The following is a 22,100-nucleotide window of genomic DNA, read 5'->3' as shown; positions in this document are numbered from 1 at the left end:
TCTTCCTTTTTGTGCTTTTCTAGAGTCTTATCAGCTTCTTCACCAGGTTTTTTAGCAAGTTTTTCTTCAGATTTTTCAACGGTTTCAGGCTTCTTTTTGACAGCTTCAAGAGTTGCAGGCTTCTCTTCCTCGCCTTTTTTCACTTCCTCAGCACTCATCTTCCTCTTTTCCTTTATGGGCTTTTCTTGAGCCTTATCAGCTTCTTCCGCAGGCTTTTCAGCAAGTTTTTCAACGATCTCAGCTTTCTTTTCGAAAACCTCAAGCTTTTCAGATTTCTCCTGCTCGGCCGTCTTGTCTTCTTCAGCCCCTTTCTCCACTTTGACGTCTTTCGGCTTATCAACAGCTTTCTCAGATTCTTCAGTAGCAGTAGGCTCCAACTTATTTTTATTATTTTTAGATTCTTCAGGTTTTTTCTCATCTGCCTTCTTTTCTGCCTCAACTCTTTTCTCTTTTACGTCTATTTTCGGCTTTTCTTCGGGCAGCTCGATATCTTTTTTAGGCTTTTCAACTTCCTCGAGTGTTTCTAAATCTTTCTTCTCACCAACTTGCTTTGGACTAGTTGGTTTCTCTTGTATTTTCTTTATCTCTTCTTCGCTCTTCTTTCTCGCTGTCTTCTTTGGTTTTTCATCAGCCTCATTAAGTTCTTCGGTAAGTTTCTCAGCGGGTTTATCATCAGGTTTCTCAGCAGATTTCTTAGGCAGGGTTTCTGTTACCTCCGGTTCACTGACCTCTCCCGGCTGTTTCTTATCAGCTGCCTTAACTTCTTCCGTGCTCTTTTTACTCTCATCTTTCTTATGTTCCTCTACCTTTACTGCAGCTTCCCTGATCTTGGCCTCTTCAGCTTCCTTCTTTGGCATCGTTTCGACTGATGCCTCCTCCACTTTCTTCTTTTTCTCGTCCTCTTCAGCACTAATTTTTTGATTTTCCACTTTTACTTTCTCTTCAGTCAGTCGAGGTTTGTCAGTTGACTCCTGCATTGTCGGTACAATAGCCTCTATTACTTCCTTTTCAATCCGCGTAAGTTCTTCTTTCTTTTCAGCACGTACTTCTCTTGGACTCTTCTTTCTTTCGACTTTCTTCGGTTTTTCTTCTTCCTTATCAACTTTAGTGGCAGGTTCATCACCTACTTTCTCCAATTTATTTTCCTCTTCAACTTTCTTCTGGATAATGTCTATTGCAGTCTGTTGTTCAGCCTTTTCGGGTGCTTCAGTCGTCTTTTCAGTTAGGTCGGATTGCTTCTTAGCATCTACAGCCTCTTTAAGCGTCTCTTCCTTTCTAATTTCTTTTTCGGTAGTATTTTTCTTATCCTTGCTCTTAGGCTTCTCTTCGACCTTCTTTGCTTCTTCAATTACCTTCTCTTGCGCCACTTTCTTATCTGACTTTTCGGCCGAATCGTCTGCTTTCTTTTCATCTTCCACTTTCTCCTTTTTCTTATCCAACTTCTTTTCGGCATCCGCTGCTTCGGCAGACTCCTTGGCCTTCTTAAGTGTTTCTTCTTCCTTAGATCTCTTCACATATTGACATATATTTTCAGAAACTCTATGAATCTCTTGACAAAGGTTTACTAACTCCACTAAGATCTCTTGCGAATTAACTTCTCTAACACTCTTATCAATGAGATCGTAATGTTTCAGCGCTAAAGTCTTCACTTGCTCTAAATCTCCTTTCAATTCCTGGGCATTTATAGCCTGAAGATCATCATAGAGAACGTAGATGTCCATGAGACTCTTCTGCAATGTTACCACCTTCTCTTTAGACTTCTCGATCTTGTTCACGCCTTTCAGATGTTCAGCGCTTGAAAGAACGCCTTGAAGCGTCGAGTGCAATGGCATCAACTTCACGCGGAATTCATTATCGTCCATTTCGGAAAGCTTGACGGACGTTTTAGACACAGATTCAACTATTTGGTTATAATATAGTGGCAAACTTTGATTCAACGGCTCTTCGGTGGGTTCAACCTTGGCTTTCTTCTCAACCGTTTCCACTTTTTCTGCAGTCGCTGCTTTGGCAGTGTTATCTTTGTCGGAATCCGGTTCGGCGCTTTCGACCGGTACGTTTTCGGATACTTTTCGAAGTTCTACGCATGTGTCCAAGACTTTTTTCAGTAAAATGGACATTCTTTCCAATAACTCTTCAGAATTTATTTGTCTCTTTCCCCTTTCAATGTAATCATATTCTGCAAGAGCACTCGTTTTTATCTCTTCGATTTTCAATTTCAAGATATGGAATTTTACATCATGCAGATCATCAAATGTAATGAAGATATCCATCAGCACCCTTTGAAGACGCACAATATCCTTTGAAGCCTTTTCTACACAATCGTTATTCTTAATAGTCTGCGTAATTACAACAAGCTTCTCAATTTGTGGTTGGAGAGCAGTTAATTTCTGGCTCAATAAAATATCTTTAGCCGCTTCGATTTCTTTTTGCAGAATATTCTGAGTCTCAGTAATTTTCTTGTAAAATTCTTCCAATTTAGGATTCTTTTCATCATCTTTTACGATTGCGTCTTCAATTTTTTCTACTTCAACAGGCTTTGTTTTCGCTGCATCTTGTTCAGTTGGCTTGGCCACTCCGATTTTTTGATCGCCTGTTTTTTCTTCCTTCTTCGATTTTTCTTCTTGTGCTTTTTTCTGCTCACTTTCTTTCTTGGTCTCATCGACTGGCACTTCTTGAGCCTTCGGTGCGGGTAACTTTTCTTTTTTGTTCTTTTCTTCATCCTTCTCCTCGGCTGTCTTTTCTTGTACTTTTTTCTCAACAGGTTTCTCTTTATGCCCTTCATCCTCTAATTTCTTTTGTTCAACCTCTGTTTCTTTATCTAACTCTGACTTTTGCGCTTCCAAATATACCTGCCTCTTCTCTTCAACCGCAGCTTCATCCACTTTCTCTTTCAAATTCTCTTTCGCTTCATCCTTTTTCTCCGTACTCTTTTCTTGTATCTTTTTCTCAACAGGTTTTTCTCCTAGCTCCTCTTGTGGTTTTACCTCCACCGGCTTTGGTTCGATGACCTTTTCTTCCTTGGGTTCGAATACTATTTCGTTTACTTTTTCTGCTTCTAGCTTTTTCGCGTCCAAAGTATCTTGGCCGACAGCTTGCTTTTCTTCAGGTTTCTCTTCGGTTACTTTATCTTTTAGTTTCTTGTTTTCATCAATACTCTGTGCTTTTGACTGCGCCTCGGATTCTTTCTCTGCAGTGTTCTTTTCTACAGGCTTTTCCGCTGGTACCTTTTCTGGAACTTTATCCTCCACCGATTTTTGTTTAGCAGGTTTTTCTTTCGATTTCTCTTGTTCTATAGCCTGCTCTATCTCAATCTCATTAGGTTGTTTCTGCTCGGTCAGTGTTTCTTGCAATTTTTCTTTAGGCTTTCCCTTCACTTTCTCCTCTTGTTCTTTAGACTTTTCTTCTGACTTTTTCTCAACGGTTTCCTCTTCAGGCATTTTTTCATGCGGCTTATCCTCTGCCGACTTTTGATTTGCAGCCGTTTCTTTGGACATCTCTGCTTCTCTTAACTCGATTGGTGTTTCATTGGCCTTTTCTGTTTCTGGTACTTTCGCGTCTGGTTTTTTCATTTCTTCATCCGTCTGTCTTATTGACTTTTCTTCTACTTTCTGTTCAACAGGTTTCTTCTCAGTTGACTTTTCAGAAAGTTTTTCCTCCACCGATTTTTGCTTGCCTGCCTTCTCTTTAAGCTTTGTGTCTTCTAACACTTTATCTTTCTCAGTATCCTGTGACTTCTTCTGTTCAGTTGGTGATTCAATTAGCTTATCTGCTTCGGTTGTTTCCACGAGTTTCTCAACAGCTTCTTGTGTTGGAACTTTCGGTTCCTCGTGCTGCTGTTTTATAGACTCCTCTTCTGGTTTCTGCGCAACTACTTTTTCTTCAGGCACCTTTGCTAGAGTATCTTTCTCGGTTATTTGTTTTTCTTCAGGTGTCTTTTCAATAACTTTCTCCTCTGGCTCTTGTTTCTCTTCAACTTTCTGTTCTGTTGGCCTTTCTTCCTCTCCAAGTTTCTTTTCGATGGGCTTCGCTTCAATAACCTTTTCGTGTGACACTTCTTTCTGAAGTACGCTGCACACTTCCAGAACACTACCCGTTAGTTGGACTAAGTCTAACAATACTCCCTCTGACTCCACATACTTTTCGGACTTCTCAATGTTGTCGTACAGATGCAAAGCGAGTTCTTTAACTTTCTCCAGCTGCGTCTTCACTTCAGTTGTTGCTATTTCGTGAAGATCGTCAAATATAACAAAGGTATCCATTAATGCTTTCTGTAGGGTAACCATTCGCTGTGCGGCTTTTTCAACTCGTTGTAGATTCTTTACATTTTCAGAGACCTGGATAATTTCTTCTAGCAAAGGTGGAAGCGCAACCAACTTTTCGTGAATTCTCTGCGGTTTTATTTCTGGAATTTTCGCTGTTGCTTTTACAGCAGTCTGCGAGATACTTGCGAAGTATTGCTCTAATTTAGTACTTAATTCCTGTGACGGTTGAAGGTCTGTAATCTCCTTTTTGTCTGTGGTCGATTTTTCGACTTTTTGCTCGTGCGGGTTTTCTTTTGGAGTTAATTCTTCCTTAGCCTTGCGCAGTTCATCGCGTTCTTCAGCCTTTTGTTTTTCTGTGTCAATCTCACCCTCAAGTTTCTCTTTCTTCAGTTCTGGTTTCAGTTGTCCGGCAACACCTTGCTCTCCAACTTTCTCTGTAACAGCGGGTTTGACTTGCTCAGTCTCTTCAGCTTCTTTGTTTTCTTCGCTAAGCTGTAATTCGGGCTTTTTAACATCTACAATCAGCGCCACTGAAGCAACTTGGTCTTCTATTTCTGGTTTGCGATTTTCATCGTTTGCCTCCTGTGGCTCTAGAATGTCTTCCAGAAGCTGTTCTTGGACCTTTTTAGCTTCCTCTTTCACTTCGGTCTTGGTCTCTTCTGTGACTGCTTTTATTGTCTTTTCACCCAGCGGAATTGGTTCTTCACTGCTGTTTTTTATTGCCGTCGTTTCGGGTTTGTCTTCTCTGGAGGTGGCAACTTCAACTGTTGGCGAGGCCTTTGTTTCCAGAGCGACATGTTCTTCGGGTACTTCCAGTGGATTCTTTGGTTTTTCTATTTGCTTCTCTGCTTTCTCGACTTCCGGTTTTACTTCTCTGCTCTCTTGAATTTCAGTAACAGGCTGCGTTTCAGGAGGGACTTGTTCTTCAGGTTGTTCCTTTGTTTCAATGGCTTTGGATTGTGGTGAAACTTGCTCCACAGTCTTTTCTTTTTCAACTGCCTCTTCTAACTTTTTCGCTTCGACTTGTGATTCCACCTTTTCTGTCTTCGTTTCTAAAATAGCTTGCTCTTCAGCCTCAACTTGGGATAATATTTTCTTTTCTTCCTGCTGTTCATTTTGCGCCTCCTTCTGCTCTTCACTTTCACTCTGCGCTTTTTCTTCCGACAACTGTTCTTTGGCAACAACTTGTTCTTGATTTGTTTTCTCTTTTTCAACTACTCTCGTCACCTCTTCAAGTGCTTGTTTATCTGTGGATGCAGCGACTTCTCGTTGCGCTTCTTTTTTCTCTCTCTTTTGTTCCTCGGCAACAGATACCGGTTCTTGTGAAGGTATCTCTTCACTTTTCAGGGTTTCTGGCATCAATTGTTTTTCTATCGTTACCTCTGCTGGGTTATCTGCCTGTTTTGGCGACTCGGTAGTAGCCTCCTTCGCAACGATATCTTCAACTATTTGCTCTTCAATCTGAGGCCGGGGTATTTGTTCTTCTATTTGAGGCTGCAGTTCTTCTTGTTTTTGCTCTGAAGTTGCCGGTTCTTCCGTCTTCGGCTTTTCTTCTTTTACATCTGCTTTTGTTTCATCAGTGCTTAGCACTTGTGCTTCAGCTTTCTGCTCTTTTATTTTTTCCTCTGGCAGCTCTTCTGTCTTCTTTTGTTCTCCGATTTGTGGTTTCGTTTCCACTGAGACTTCCTCTTCTATATTTTGTGACTCTGGTGCTGCTTTTTCTTTATCTTTTGTCTCATTATTTCCCGTAGTCGGCGTCTCTTGTTGAGCTTTGCCAGCCTGCTCTTCAACTCTCTCATCTGCCACTTTTTCAGCTGGTTGATCTTCTTTTTTACCCTCGTCTTCAAGTTGAGGCCGTGTTTCCGCTAACACCTGCTCTTGTACCTCTTTAACTGCAGCAACTTGTTCAGTTTTCGTCTCCTGAACCTGCTCTTCAAATATTGTCTGTGTATCTGTCGTCTCAGTCGTCTCAAGTTGTTCTTCCTCAATCTTTAGCAATTCCTTGCAAACCTCTAAGACTCCCTTCGTTAAATCACAAATACTGAGGAGTATTTTCTCTGAGTCTGCGCTTGCCGCGCTCTTTTCTACAGTTTCGAATCCACTCAATGCCAGCTTTTTAACATCTTCGATGTGCTTTGTTAGCTCTCCCGTCGACTGTTGTTGTAGGTCGTCCAAGGTTACAAAGAGGTTCATTAGTACTTTTTGTAAAGTAGCTATTTTCTCTGAAGACTTGTCTATATTGTTTGATAGTTTTACAGTTTCCGAAATTGTTCCTATGGTTGCTAGCGGTGCATCGAATTGTAATAATTTTGCCCGCAAGATTGAATTTTTTGTAGTCCCGACTTCGTTTCGTATTTTAGCAGTTACCTCGACTATGTCCGTAAAATGTTTCAATAAATTCGGGTTAAGAGGCTCTTCAGTAGTTGTAGGTGCTTTGTCAGCTTCAGCAACTAATTTTTCCTCACTTTTACTTTCATCAACTGTTTTGGTTTTCGGCTCTTCTATGGCTATTGCTCGTTGAACGTCTTCAACTTCCATACTGACTTCTTTTTCATCGAATGCTGGCACCTCGGCGATTTCTGTAGCAGCGGTAGTTACCTGCGGCTCAACTGACACATCTCTGCCTGTAACCGCGTCTTGCTGGAGCTGCTCTTTTTCTTCAACGACTTCAACTTTGGGTTTCACTTCCACTTTTAGCTGGGCATCTTCAGTTTCCAAAACCACAACCTCGCTTTCCTTTGCCTCTGCAGTCACCAACGCTGCTCTTTGCAATTTAGCGCACAAGTTGTTCAAGGCACTCGTTAAGAAATATGTATCCAAGAGAATCTTCGGTGCTTGTGCTGCTTTTTCACTATTATTTATATAATCGTATTCTCTCAGCGCGAGCTTTTTAAGTTTTTCAATATTGGCTTGCAAATCTGCAGCCAATGGCTTAGCCAAGTCATCCAAAAACTCGACAGTATTTAAGAGCTCTTTTTTCAGATTCTCCTGCCTGTCTGCCAACTTTTTTGCTATTTTTAGTTCTTTTACGTCTTTAACAACCGCAGCCAATGCTTTCAGCCGGGGGTTTAAGGCGCTCACCTTTGTACGCAGCTCGGCGTTTTCTATGATCTTAATTCTCTCCGATATTTGCTTCACATTATTTTCGATATACTCATAGTATTCTTCCGTCAATTTTCGAGCAGCTTCTGGATTGCTAGCGAGTAAGTTCTCAATAATATCTTCCAATTTTTCAGCGCTTTCGTCTGCTGCGCGTGGACCACCGTCGTAAGTGTGCACAATGTGTTCTCTTAACTTGAACACAAGTTTTGCGAACCTTTCATCATCATTGAGCAACTCACTAAGCTCACTGCCGATGTCTTTTAAGCGCTCATCGCCAGCAATTACGTTCAAGACATTTTCGATGTGCTGCTTCAGCGCTTCGTCGGCGGCAGCTTGCTCGAGCTTTTCAGCTTTGCTGTCCTCTTGGCGTGCAGCAGCGGCTTGTTGTTGGGACATAATCTTCAATGCTTCCAACATTTGCACAAAGAAATCCTTCTGCACCTCAAACTCCTGTATAAGCTCTATAACATCTCTCAACTGACCTTCATCCATAGCTTTGCAAATACGTTCTAAGCTTTCTTTTTGTAGTAGAAGGATTTCGATTTTCTGTTCAGCACACAGCGTATCCAATGAGTTCTTCAACTCGTACAAAGCTGATTGTAGATTTTGATAAGCACGTGACCCTCTATCCATATTTGATGTATTTTCCTTCTTAAGCGCATTCATCTCCGTGGAAATTCGTTGCAGCGCTCGCGATATCGCACACAGATTTCTATCGTTCGGAAATACTTGTGTTATGAATGACGTTATGCTGCCTATATATGGTAGCGTGGCTTCGGTAATATCGAAAATCATTGCGTTTCGTAGACCCCGATGACCATTCAAGATTTGTAGCAGCACGCCGTTGGTATTCTGTATAACCTGTTGAGCCTCCTCGGCCTTCGAAACATCATCCATTGGCGTTCTCTTGATGAAAGCAATCAAATCCTTCAACTTGAATAGCGGCAAGAAAATATGATCTTCGATTGTGTTGGAAGGTTGTGTTTGTAGCAAATTTTTAATCTCTTTCAAATTGATTTCAACCGATTTGTAGACTTCCGATGTGGCTTTGGTCAATTTTTCGTTACTCAGCGCCTGTGTGAGTGCGAGTGTGTTATTTATCAATTCTTCTGCTCTTTGGAGATATGGCTCGGTTGGCAGTGTGGGTGCTTGCGGCTCTTTCGGTTCCACCACGGCTACTGGAGCCTCTTGCGTATCCTTGTCTTTCGCAGAGATGGCTGCTTGTGGCTTTGTTTCGTCAGCCGTCACCTCAAGCTTTTCTTCTGGCGTTGCCTGTTCATGAGTCACAGCCTGCGGCGCTATTGCTTCAGCTTCGATTGGCCCAGCTTCCTTCTTAACTATCGGCTGGACTACCTCAATTGCTGTCACTTTTTCTGGCTCAGCCTGCTCTAAGCCCTCCTTCTTATCCGCAGGCTGTTCTCTTATTTCTGTTACAGCTTCGCTCTCCTTTGCACCATCATCAACTTCTGAAACAGCAGCGCTCTTCTGATTGATCTTCGCTTCTACAACTTCCGGCTCGGCCACCTTAGGCTTCACCTTTGCTGCAGCATTGTTTAGCGCCAACAACTTGTCTTGCAAATTTTTCAAATGCACACGCAGCGCATCGACTACGGCTTCCTCTTCCTCTGTTGTGGAGCTTGCAGTTCGTACCTTTTCCAGTATCTCATTTTCCAGGCGTATCAATGCGGCTTGTACGCTTTCAATGTCTACCTCGTTTTCTGCAGCTAACTTCACGAAGACAGAATTATTTATCTTCAACCCCTCATCGATGCTGAGTAAGAAGGCCTTCGCTGAGGCTACGCCCGAATTTATTGCTTCCAAATACGCCCGCTTGCTTTCGTTTGCCTTAGCAAGTCGTACTTCATTGGCCACGAAGCTTAGTTGTGTCATGAGCGTATCCAACTCTTGTATCAGTTCAATAGCGCGCAACGTGTTTTCGCTGGTGTCAATAAACTCGGAAATGGATAGGACGGCATTTTGTAACTGTGAAAAATTTGTTCGTTCATTCGCCGCTGCTGACTCACCAATCTCATCAAGTGCTCTAAAGACGGCCATTAAATGCGACTGTAGATTAGCCACAGCCAATGAGGACTTCTGCACCTCGACCAACTTGAGCTCACCGATGGCTTTAGTGCTAGCTAAGACCAGCTCGAGCGGCTGTGTTAACTTACGGAAGTCTGCCAAATCGTCTGACTGTGTGCAACTAGTGACAAACTCTGATGCAGCCGATTCTAATTTGCCACACATCTCCTGCGCTAATTGCAGCTCTAGCGTTGGCATGGCCTGTAGGATGTCGGCAAAGGTTCTTTCAATATCGTCTAGTGATTCTTCCACGCCCGCTTCGTAAGTGTGAACGATGCATTCTTTCAATTTAAACATTACTTTGGCCACCCGTGTTTGCGACTCGGCAGCTTGTTGTTCTGCGGCGGGTTTCGTAAGCTCGTTTTGCATACTTTGTAGCTCGTGCTGCAACTCCTGCATAGCAACCTCAACTTCACACAGTTCTGGGACATTGTTTGCTGTGCTCTTTTCCAAGCACGTTTGTAGCTGATTAATGCCATTCGTAATACTTTCTCGCACATCCTGCAGCTTAACGCTTTCAACCACACCTGTGGCTGGTGGCTCAAGTTGCGTGTGTACGGATTTCAGCTCCACGCAGGACTTCAGCGCCGAAACATCGGCTTGTGTTGACATCTCGACAATGTTTTCCAAAGCATTCATGTCGACTTGCTCGCAGTATTGCAGCAGGTGGTATATGACATCGGTCTGCTCCTTCACCACCTTCAGTGCGGGACAATCTTCTAGCGTGGAGAGTGGTGTTTCTTCTTGTACTTGCAGCAAAGCTTCTCTGATATCCCAGATAGGTTTAGCGCACTTTTCCAATATAGCGGTGCTCTCCTGCCTAGAAATATTTTCAGCTTGTGACAAGTGCACCTGCTCAACGTTGGATAGTATGGCGCTTTCCAGTTCTTGTATGGGTTGTATGAATTGCTTGAGCTGCGCGAGTGATGCGTTCTCCGCCAGCGACTGCAGCGTCTCCAATGCGTGATTCTCCTTGATCGACAGCACAAACGGTTGAATGTCCTGCAAAACTTGAGCACTGGTTAGTTGCATGCTTATTGTTGGCAAACTAAGCACATGCTCCAATTCTTCATTGTGGAAAACTCTTACGCATTCCTTAACTTCATGCAGTGGTTGTGCCAAAGTTTTCAGTTCGGAAATCGCTTGCGCACTCAGATCTTGCAACTCACTTTGGGCCAAACATTCTTCAACTTGCACTACGCATGCTTCCAAATTACACACAGCATCAGCAAATGTTTTGCATTCACTAGCATCGGAGAGGGATGGGAGTGGTGGCTCAATGACAGTGGGTTGACGGACATCGGCAAAACATTCATTTACGTGCTGTAATTTTGTTAAACTTGCCTTAATCTGTTGTGCAGTCTCCAGCTGCAGAGAGGCGACATCTACTTCGTGACCATGTGCCAACACTGAGACGATGCTACTTTTGAGTTGTGACAACAACACATCGACCTTACCTTTGTCAGCTGGCGGTGTAGGCGGCACTTCTTCGGCGCGGGAAATAGGTGGTGGTGAGCCCAAGTAAGACTCGATAGCTGAAATTTCCTCTAGCGTAGATATGTCTTCCTCAGCGGGTAGCGAAGTTTCGCGTAACTGTGATGACTCCTTCTTCGCTGAAGTCTGCTGGGGTGTGGTTGAGGTTAGGGATTTTTGCGCAACGAGCCCCGGCTCCGGCTCTTGCTGCTCAATCGACCTTGTTTCTACATCCACGCGTACTTTTTCCACCACAATCGCTGCAGTATTGAGTTTGGCGAGACTGTCCTGCAAAGATTTCAAATGCACTCCCAGCACATCGACTAGCGCGCTGTCATCAGCCGCTGGCACCTGCGTTTCCAGTTTTGGTATGATTTCCTTTTCGATGCGTATGAGTGCTGCTTCTACGCTACTTATGTCCAGCTCGTTTTGCTCTGCTAGCCTATAGAATACCGGATTGTTTGCGTTTAAGCCATCTTCAATGCTTTGTAAAAATGCTTTCCCTTGCGTAACACGCTGCATAAGCGTTTCGAGTAGTGCTTGCTTGCGTTCCTGCTCGCTTGCGGACGTAAAACTTCCGGGAATAGCAGCCAAACTGGGCGTCAAGCTATCTACCTCCTGTAGCAGCTCAATAGTTCTAATTTGCTCGCTGGCTTCCGCAATGAATTCGTTTGTTGCTAGCACAGCATCTTGCGCTTTCAAAACAGCTTCACGCCCAGCTCCACTAAGCGATTCACTAACTTCGTTGAGCGCTCTAAATGCGGCCATTAAATGCGATTGTAATTGCGCCACCACCAATGAAGACTTTTCAACATCTATGCTCTTCAACTCATTAATTGCTTTGGTGCTGCTCAAAATGTCTCCAATGGGTTCTATCAGTTTTTCCAGCTCAGGCGCCTCTGGTTGTGCGCAAGTGGTGTTAAATGCGTGTAGCGATGCCTCGATTTTTGCGTACATCTCTTGTGCCAGCTGTATTTCTAAAGTCGGCAGCGCTGTTAGTATGTCTTCGAAAGTTTTCTCGATTTCATCCAGCGACTTTTCAACGCCAGCCTCGTAGGTGTGCACCAGACACTCTTTCAATTTAAACATCGTTTTAGCTACGCTACGATTGGCTTTGGCCGCATTTTGCTGCGCTGTTGGTTCAGACAACTCACTTTGCATGTGCTCTAATTCACGTTTAAGCTCTTTCATGACCTCTCCAACATCGTGCAACTCGGGCACCACCGTTTTTTTCGGCTGATGTCAAGCAGACTTGTATTTGTTTGATGCCATCCGCAATGCATTCCTTGACGTCCAAGTACTTCACTGTTGCTTGTTTCGCGCTAACGGCAGGTTCTAGTTGTGTCTCCAAAGACTTGAGCTCGGCGCAAGATTTGAGTGCAGAGACATCAGCTTGTGTAGACATATCGGCAAGATTCTCCAATACATGCAGGTCCACTTTTTCACAGTATTGCAGGAGATTGTATACAACTTCACTTTTTTCCTTCAAAACTTGCAATGCCGGAGTAGCTTCTAGGGTGGCCAGTGGCGTTTCTTCTTGCACTTGCAGTAGCGCTTCCCTGATGTCCTGTATAGGCTTGGCACACTTTTCCAACACCGCAATGCTCGCCTGCTGGGGCAAACTTTCAATTTGCGACAAATGCACCTGCTCAGCGGTAGACAGCACGGCAGTTTGCAGCTCTTGTATGGGTTTTATAAATTGTTTGAGCTGCGCTAGAGACTCATCCGCCGCTAAGGACTGCAAAGTTTCGATTGCTTGACTCTCCTTAATTGAGAGCACAAAGGGCTGTATGTCTTGTAAAACTTGTGCGCTAGTTAGCGGTAAGCTTGCTGTTGCCAAACTCATAACCTGCTCCAATTCTTCATTGTGAAAGACTTTAATGCACTCCTTAAGGTCTTGTAAGGGTAGAGCTAATGTTTTCAATTCGGAAATGGAGTCGCCACCACTCAGCTCCTTTAAATCGGCTTGTGCCATGCACTCCTCAACTTGCACCACACAAGCTTCCAAATGGCACACAGCTTCAGCGAACGTTCTACACTCGCTGGCGTCGGAGAGTGAACCCAGTGTCTCCACAACGATTGGTTGATGGACATCAGCAATGCATTCAGTGACGCCTGCCAGCTTCGAGAGACTTGCCTTCACTTGTTGCGCAGTTTCCACTTGCAGCGAGCCTACATCTACTTCGTCGCAATGCGCCAATACTGTTGCGATGCTATTCTTCAGTTGCGACAGCAGCGCGTTCACTTTGTTCTTGTTAGCTTCGAAAGCTTTGAGATGATCCGTTTTATCTTCTGCTCCAGAGGCCAAACTATCTGCTGGTAATGACTCAGCTGCTGATTTCATGGCGGATATGTCCTCCAGTGTGGAAGCGTCATCCGCGGCTTTCGTCGCTGGCCTGCTAGCGTCAGTAGAGCTCGCTACTTGTCGGAGTTCTGCAGTATGTTGAGCTTCCGCAGCTAATGGGGTCTCGACATTTTCTTCAACCTTAACCGTAGTAGGCGCGTCGGCTGTTGGTGCTGTTTCTACCTCATCGCTGACTTCAGCTGCCATTTTCGGCTTCTTTGCAGCTCCACTATCAACATCTGCCGCTGCCTTCTTTTTCTCAGCGTGCGTTACCGCTGTTGACGCTTGTGGTAAATCTGTGATTGTTTGTAGCGCGGGCACTATTTTTAGCACCGATTGTACGATGGGCAACGCCTTCAATTTTACGTTCTGCTCATTTTGCTCGGGTATATTTTCCACGACCTCATTCAACTCTTGCAAAACTGCTTGCAGACTCACGCTTTGTGGGAGCTGCTCTACCTTCAGTTCTTTTGCTGGCGTTAGCGCCCTGCGTAAAACCTCAGCAGCTGCCTGCAGTGGCTTGGCAATGTCGGTTAGCACTTTTGTAGCAGCTTCGTTTTCTTCCCTCGTGCTCGGTGACTCCTTCAGTTTTTCTACATCGGCGACAAGGCCGGTAAGACTTTGGTCTAGCACTGATAACACTTTTTGGGTTTGAGCATCCAAGTCAGGTGTGGCCTCTATCTCTGTAACTGTGTGCAGTAGTTCTTGTATATTTTGTCCAGCCTCATCTTGAGCTATCTTCATTTCCATTGCTTGCCGCATGTAAAGGAAAGATTTCTCCTCTTCGTTTGCACGCTTCTCATCAAGTTCGACTTCGCGTTGCAGCACCTTGAATTCATGTTCTTCAATATCGATCTCAACGCGCCTAATTAGTTGTTCCATTCTATCGAGGACCTCAAGATTTTTTTCGTTTTGCTTCGCACCAGACATGTGCATGATCTCCTGACCCAAATGCACGCGATCGCTGAGACTGTGCAAGGGATCGATAAAGTCAGTTAAAGAGCCCGATATAGATTTGCCTTCAATTTGTCGTATGCAATAGTTGAGCTCATCGATAGGCCGTTTCAAGTTCTCCAACAGCGTCACATGATACTTGGTGATGTTCTCATTCAACACATTTCCAATTAAGGCAGACATTTCCTCCTTGATATTGAACAAGCCCGATTGCACATTGGGTGATAAACGCGCTGATATGCGCTCGATATTCGTCTCGAAGTGAAGCACAGACTGCGCTATAGATTGCAGCAACTTTTGCGTATCCGCCGAGTCGAGCACGGCCTCTTCCGTAAAGTGTCCACTTTCCACGTCCTGTGTGAGCTGCGCCAGCCCGTTCTGTATCTCTTGCAATGGCGGTACCATCGACTCCACAGTGCTAACAGTCAACATGCCTGCTTGGACATTGTCACACCGGCTCTATTTGAACTCAACAAGGGTATGGAAATAATATTGAATGAGTCGTCGGACAATGTTCAAGCAGGCATGTTGACTGTTAGCACTGTGGAGTCGATGCCAGCGAGTGCCTCCGCCTTTCGTTCGATTATCTCCAACACCGATTGCAGTTCCTTAATTGGTTCGACAATATTTTCCAACACTTTCTTGTGCACCTTCTTGTAGATCTGTTCTTCGTTTTCTTCGAGACTCAATTCATTCTCCACCTTCTCTAAGGCGGCTTGTATATTCACAACCGGCTGACAAACGAGCTTCAGTGCATCAGCTTCGTCAGGCAATTTAGCATCCGAGATATTAGCAAAGGACGCCGGTTCTCCCTCTGGTCTAGCCTGTAGCTTGGCAACCGTTTCCGAGAGATGCTTGGCCGCCTCCAACTCCTGCGCTTCTTGCAGCAGCGCCAGTGACTTTATAGTGCCCTGTGTGATTTCGAGACCTTGCCTAATATCGTCTGCGGTGAGATCTATATGTGCACGCAAACTCGTAGACTCGAAAGTCTTTGCAATGTTCTGCACCTCTTGCAATGCCTTTATCAGCTGATCGCCCACACTGTCTATAATGCAGACACTGGTGCGTTGTATAAGCGTCACGCCAGTTTCATCTATTTCGACACACTTCTCAATGACCTGTAGGCTGGTGTGCAGCTTTCGTATATCCTCCTCCATCGTTTGGAAGAGCGCGTCGAGTGGTGTCTCCCCGGAATAGGCGCGCAACTTGCACTCCACCTGCTTCACCGGGTCGATGATATTGCGTATGATGGCGATGCTCTGTTCTGCAGACCCTGACGTCATCATCATGGCTGCCTGCTCGACCACTTCATTTTCCACGATAGTCAGGTGGTGCTCAATAGTCTTCAGCGATTTCGCTAGTGGCAGCAGTGTCCTCAAATTCTGCTCAATCTCCGTTGCGCTGGAGATCACTTTTACTGGCTTCACAGACATCAAACCATCCCCTACTGCACCAGATATATCTTGCATTTTCGTATCGTCTTCGGTTGTCTTTGATGAATCACTATCAGTGGTCTTGCCCTTGGCCTTCTTGCGCTTCGGTGGTTGCATACCTTCTGCGGGCTGTGCAGCATCAGGGCCGGCAGCAGAATCGATGCGCGATGACATTTGCGTAGCGCTAGCGAATGTTTGTAAATCGGAAGTATCCTCCTCATCGCCCGCTTGGCTATCAGATGCTTTCGATAAGCTGTAAAATTCCTCAGTGGTTTCGGTCGGTCGTGATTTTTTACGCTTGCGTATCGGTGCCGTCAATGACAAGTCTTCCTCCATTTTCTCAAAGCTGCGTTGCGCATAGTTCTCAGCTTCGCGATCGGTGTCACCCTCATGACCCGAGGAGCCATGCACTGTTATCTCGTTGATGGAAATATCATCCAAACCTGCCTCGGTACGCATGTCCTCCTCATGTGAAAAGTACTCTGGCGAGATGTCAATTACCACAGCTTCCATTAGCAGTTTACCCGACTGTGAGGTCTCTTTAACAAAACGCAGTGGCGGCAATTCCACCACATTGTGCTCAGTCACATGCTCTGAAATCTGATCGGCGTACATTTCGACGATCTTCAATGCTTCTTCTTCGGTCAAATCGGGTGTCTCATACAAGGATACAGAAACCTCTTTGCCATCGAAAGAGAAAGATACCTCTCCCTTTGAGTCAATCGTTATATCGCCAACAGGTGTCTCGTACAACTGGGATGTACGCTCCTCCTGTATGGTGGACAAGGAGAAATTGCGCTGCAATTCGTTTTCTTGTGCCTGTTCGTGCTTTTGATTTTTGTACGCCTCCTCGAAACCGAGTAGCGAAGCTGAGCTAGCGACAACGCCCATACAATTTCTAGCCTCACATGTGTAGGTGCCCAGGCAGCAAGTACCATCCTGTCCTGAGATGATTCTATGTATGTCACCTGGCTTTAACTCAACACCATCCTTGTACCACTTCAGCACGGGCTGTGGCACACCAATAACTTTGCACTCCAAGTTTACCGCGCCCTCTTCCGTCAACACCGCTCTCAGGCATTCCAGGAAACGTGGTTTCTTGTAGTGCCGTGGTATCTGCAACTTTAGATAACTGGAAGTAACGCTTGTGCCAAAGTCATTCACAGCCACACACTTCCACTCGGCCTGATCTACGAATTCCACAGCGCGTATATCCAAATGCCAATGATCTTGCTCGCCACGATAGTGAGAGTATCGTTCACTGTTCTCGATCGGGAACTCATCGCGAAACCAGGAGAGCATTGGATCTGGTGTGGCATTGACATTTACAGTAAATTGGAAAAATTCGTTGATCTTGGCCTCTTGACTTTTAAGGCCCACCACAAATTTAGGTGGCTGATTCTGATTAGCAAATGTGAGACGCTCTTCGTCGTTAAGCTGATTTTTTATATCCTCTACAGTGAGCACAGCAACGCTGCTACTCTCACCCATGCAGTTCTTGGCTATGCAACAGTATGTGCCAAGCGAGTTGGTGCCAGTTAATTGATAAACATCGCCGGGTTTTAGTTCCTGACCATCCTTGAACCACTTAAGTACGGGCGTAGGAAAACCAACCACTTTGCATTCGAATGAGACGAGTCCTTCCTCGGTGAGCACAGCGCGTAGACTTTCCATGAAACGTGGCTTGCGATAATTTTTGGGAACTATAGGAAAAGAAATTAGAGGATTAAATAGTTAACGCTGCAAAATTTTGTTTAAGCAAATATCTACTCACTGTCCATAGTGACGTTACACGTTGAAATACCGACGCAACCTTCATAGCTAGTAACTACGCATTTCCATTCGCCTTCGTCACAACTCTCGGAGGGTTTGACTTCGATCATATAAACGCCCAAGCCATCTTCGATTAATTTATAGCGCTCACTTGACTCAATGCGTCCATTTTTATTATACCAGACAACAGTTTTGGGCCAAGGTGGTACCACAACTAAAAGAATTAGGCATTCGTTTTATATATATTTACGCAAATATTGTACTTATGTATACCCACAAACATATATATGTACGTACTAGAGATGATTTGGTTGCAGTGGTCATGGCTTCTCTTTTACGGGGTCTAAAATAAGTTCTTTGTGGTGACTTTTTAAGTGAAACACAGAAACGGGGCAGCTAATTAAATGTCAAGTTTTGGCTCAGAGATGTCAATAAACGAAGTAGACTACTCTTCTACTCCATACAGTCCAGTAAATGGAGGAATAACTTACGAGATGATAAAATAACCTCAGGGCTTTTAATCTAGGTTAAAAATTAGAGAAGAAAGAAGGCGGAAGATCCTCTGAAAGTCAACAGGGCTGCGTAAAATTGTCAACAAGGCTACATTAAAATACACTATTAGACAGGGATGCCAACTCAACACTGGCATAATTCAGACTAAAAAAAAAACTAAAATTTTGTAATTCAGTTCCTTGAATTTATTAAGCGCGTTTCGTTTGTGCTTTCGCTTTAATTGCCGAAATGATGTACGAACAGTACAGCAAAACACATTTTTCTCGCTCTTTGCATTTCAGTCAGGGTTTCAGCTGTGCGTTTGTGCGAAACTAAAAGTGCGTAACGTTACATTTGTTTGTTGTAAAAAAAAACTATCGAATATTTCACATTTTCCCGCTTTCGCTCAAACGCACACAGTGTTTTGTGTTAAAGAGTGAACTCTGGTACTGTCTTTTTATTAGACTGGTGCCTACTTGTATATTTACGATTTTTCTATGCCCTATGTCGGTATCTAGTGCAGGCCCAGGTCGACTCCAAATCGTGGATTCATGCTCCTCACTAGTCTGTTGGTAATATAAACGGTGGAGTTCTGGGATATTCTAAATTTCATTTGGGATAGCAAGTGGCTCAGCCGTTTATTGTCTTAATTATTCTTCTTTTCTCAATGGTTGCAAGCCTGGCACTGACTAACTTACTGTGGTGTACTTATTATAAGCATTTATGTTGGCGAGTAAATGGGGAGTGAACACACTATTAGTGTTAATTCACAGTATTTCTGTCCCACAAAATAATCGAAATCTCTATTTTCAGTAACCTTTTCGGAGCGACTATGTTCTATCGACCTATTCTCTGCCTTACGAAGCTAGCTTGGTAAATTCTTCAAATACCGGACGTAAGAGGCGGAGTTGTGCGGATCGGCCATGCCAGGTAGGTTAAGCAGGAGCACCCCAATGAGGTGTTTTGCTCTTGATGCGAAAAGTAATTTCATTTTGCTGTTGCCAACATCATTTAGTTCATAAAGCTACTACATAATGCTACTTTGATATCTTAGTCAGGCTAACACCGCAGCAGTAAAAAAAAACTACTCATGCCAGAAAGTAAAAAGATTAAGAAAGACTTTTATGTTGTTCTATCACTCTCACAGCAGATAGAAATGATGATCCGGATTGCAGTGAAGAATTTCGTGCTTAGACTAGGAGTCACACAATGTCGCGGGAAGTCCCTCAAAGTAGAGTATAATTGCTTTAGGCAGATGTCTAAACTTTAGTGTTTTTCCATACCCCAAAATAGTCCTTTGCTTATGGTTTTATTACAGGATATGGAGACTACACCGAAGGTAACGAGAAACAAACTTCAGTGCTCCCTTTGAAGAGTTTGTAAAAAGACTTGAGTTCTGAGTCCAGTTTGGGTACATGTCGAAGGAACGTAATGCTTCAACTAGGCCACAAATGAAAAACTGATCCTTGGATACCTTTTTTTAAAGAAATTATGTCATTAGCGCGCCTATTAGAAAACAGTGAAGATAATAAGAAGCTCCTCTCAGGAGCTCGGAAAATACTTTCTATACTGCTGGCTCCAAGAGAGAAAATGAAATTGTAACTGAAAGGCGTCGGGAGAGGAAAATATTTTTTATGATTTCGGCTGGCGATGGGCACTACCTTGCCAGCGGGCAAAGCTCTTTTAAGCTTTCTATATATTTTGTATAGGCGCGTTCAGAGTAAAAGCTCTCTTTGCCCATCGCTGATTTAGGCACAATACAAATGGATTTTCAAACGGGGGCCTTCGTTTCAGATATGTGAAATTCCTTTGATCTTTAATGTGAATACATCGGCCTGTTGCAATTTTATTATATGTGTAGATACAACTATGGATGAGCGCAATGATATTCGAAATCTTACCAGCTAAAATCGTAGGTTATCTTTGATCTTTCTTTGGCTTTCTGAGGCTTAGTGTCTGTCGTTGTTCACAATGAAAAATCTATTTAATATAGTGTTAATTTGCATTTGCGCTAGGTTCTTGCTATGTGATCTCCCTACTGAGAACCTTATTGTAATTTTTTTTTATTTTTCCAATGAAATAACCAAAACTCCTAGGGATGACCAGGCAACTTCGAAGTAACTGACGAAAAACTTATTAGAGGAGAATCCCACTTATTGACTACAACATTGAAAACCATTAACAAAGAACGTTTAGTCCGCATAGCCAAGAATTTGTGTGACAGTCATTTATCTCAGAACGCGCAATTCCCAATGGGAGCAGCACCTAATCAGCCTCACGATGTCAATATGTTTGCATGCGCGCGCCTATTTATCTCAATTCGATTACTCTACATCATATCCATTTAACATCAGTTTGTTTTGATTACCTCATTCGGTTTCGCAACATCTACATAAATATGTTAACCACTTGCAATCACCAACGCAAAACTTACAAGAGCGCAATTCTCAATCCGATCGACACGAAAACATAGCCGACCTACCACAACGATTTCGTCGAGTTCAAGTTTGAAAATTTCAATGTTTCCGTGAAAAAAGCCAATCAAGCGCAGCAAAAAAATATATATGCGGACCTATATATTTAAATGTATACATGTACATAGGTCTTGCGATCTACTTCGGTGGAAACGCCAATTGGGTAAAATGTCATTGTGACAACAGACATCTGTTGTTGGGAACGGCAGCAGCCACCGAAGATATGCTCGCGCTTGACCGCTTCTATCTCAGAGTCAAATAGTGACGCAAATTCGACGATTTTATTTGATTTTTTTTTTGCCTTTCTGCTCACCTCATTATTGTGCTCGCCACATGTCTGATTGTTGTGACTGGCAATGTGCCAAAAAGTGGAAGCGCTGAGCAACATCGCGACCACGACCACTACCACCAAAAACACACTTACCTTGGCAGCCGAGTATAATTGGTTCGCCAATGCGGACACTCAGGTCGCGCAGCTCGTTCGTAAAGATCGGTGGGGGTGCATTGTTGGGGATGCTTTGAGGCAAGAAGTCCATTTACCAAATCATGTTAGAGCATAAGAGACGATGAGCGCCCGAGCGAAGAAGAGAAAAGTTATTATGCCGGCATTTTAGAGAGAATGCAACTTACTCTTACAAAGAATTCTCTTAACTTACCTATCAGCTGGTTTCAATGAACCCTCTCTACTACCACGCCCCATTACATGCACCTTGGAACTGGAATATGATTTGCCCATACAGTTGACGGCCTCACAGGTGTATGTACCCAACGAGGTGGGGTCGTCCACATTGGCGGTCAGTGCGAATACATCACCAGCCTTGATCTCTTTGGAATCCTTGAACCAACGTAGCTGTGGTGTGGGTACACCAACAACTTTACATTCTAGTGAAACGGTGCCTTGTTGCGTAAGTACGGCACGTAATTCTTCAATGAACTCTGGTGTCTTGTAAGCCTTGGGCACTAAAACGTTCAAATGTGCAATGCATGAATTACGTCCACCTGTATTCTCCGCGAGCACCATCCATTGGCCACCGTCTTCCAATATAACTGGGCTCACTTCCAAATAGTGAAATGTGCCTTCATTTATCTCTTTAATTCGATCGGTTTCACATATTCGGCGATCATTTCGGTACCAAGTGAGCTGTGACAAATGCATACATACATATCTATTCGGCAAAGTAAAATACTGCTGGTTCATACCTTTAATTCCGTGGAACTTCGTATTTCGACTAACAATCGAGTACGCGTTCCCACCTTCACCGATAGATCGACCAATCGTCGTAGAAATATAGGCGGGTCCTCACCCGTCGATCTGTCGTCGACAATGAGTTCGACATCCTTGCGAATAACATTGTTACCTTTCGTTCTAGCTATCAACGTATAATGACCAGCGTCCTCCCGCTGCACGTGTTCTACGGCTAGTTGCACAGCGGTGCTGGTCTGTGTTATTCGAAAGCGATCGGAATTCTCAATTGGCAATTCTCCACGGCTCCTGTAGTGAAAAGAGAGTGGAGATAATTTAACTCAATTATAAATCGAGGTAAAATTAAAAAAAAAAAATACTCCTTCAAATTGGCGCATAACATTTCTAAAGTAAATAAAACATAGTGCGCAGGTACGTAGATGTAAGAGCAGCTGACTTGAACGGCTTAAAATTATGGCACCGACTTTTGCTTTGGCTGAAAGTTCCTAGTTAAAGTTCAGATCGCGA

The 22,100-nt window shown here is 43.8% G+C and overlaps 1 protein-coding gene across 1 annotated transcript; it reads right to left on the bottom strand.

Moving 5' to 3' along the window:
• Positions 1-5: 5 nt before the first annotated feature.
• LOC118753994 (titin-like) lies at positions 6-21,881 on the bottom strand (the record flags this gene model as incomplete). Its single annotated transcript, XM_036488864.1, is given in 9 exon segments — positions 6-8,741; positions 8,829-12,143; positions 12,145-13,315; positions 13,400-14,744; positions 14,747-17,353; positions 17,425-17,637; positions 20,814-20,905; positions 21,046-21,530; positions 21,590-21,881. Coding segments are annotated over 9 exon segments (18,256 nt in total), but the record flags the coding sequence as incomplete, so codon positions are not given.
• Positions 21,882-22,100: the final 219 nt, after the last annotated feature.

This window comes from Rhagoletis pomonella, unplaced genomic scaffold, assembly GCF_013731165.1.
Source record: "Rhagoletis pomonella isolate Grant_MI unplaced genomic scaffold, Rhpom_1.0 Rhpom_scaffold_03164, whole genome shotgun sequence".
Classification (NCBI taxonomy): Eukaryota; Metazoa; Arthropoda; class Insecta; order Diptera; family Tephritidae; genus Rhagoletis; species Rhagoletis pomonella.
Note: the sequence above shows the minus strand (reverse complement) of the source record. Positions and strands in the feature narration are given on the sequence as shown.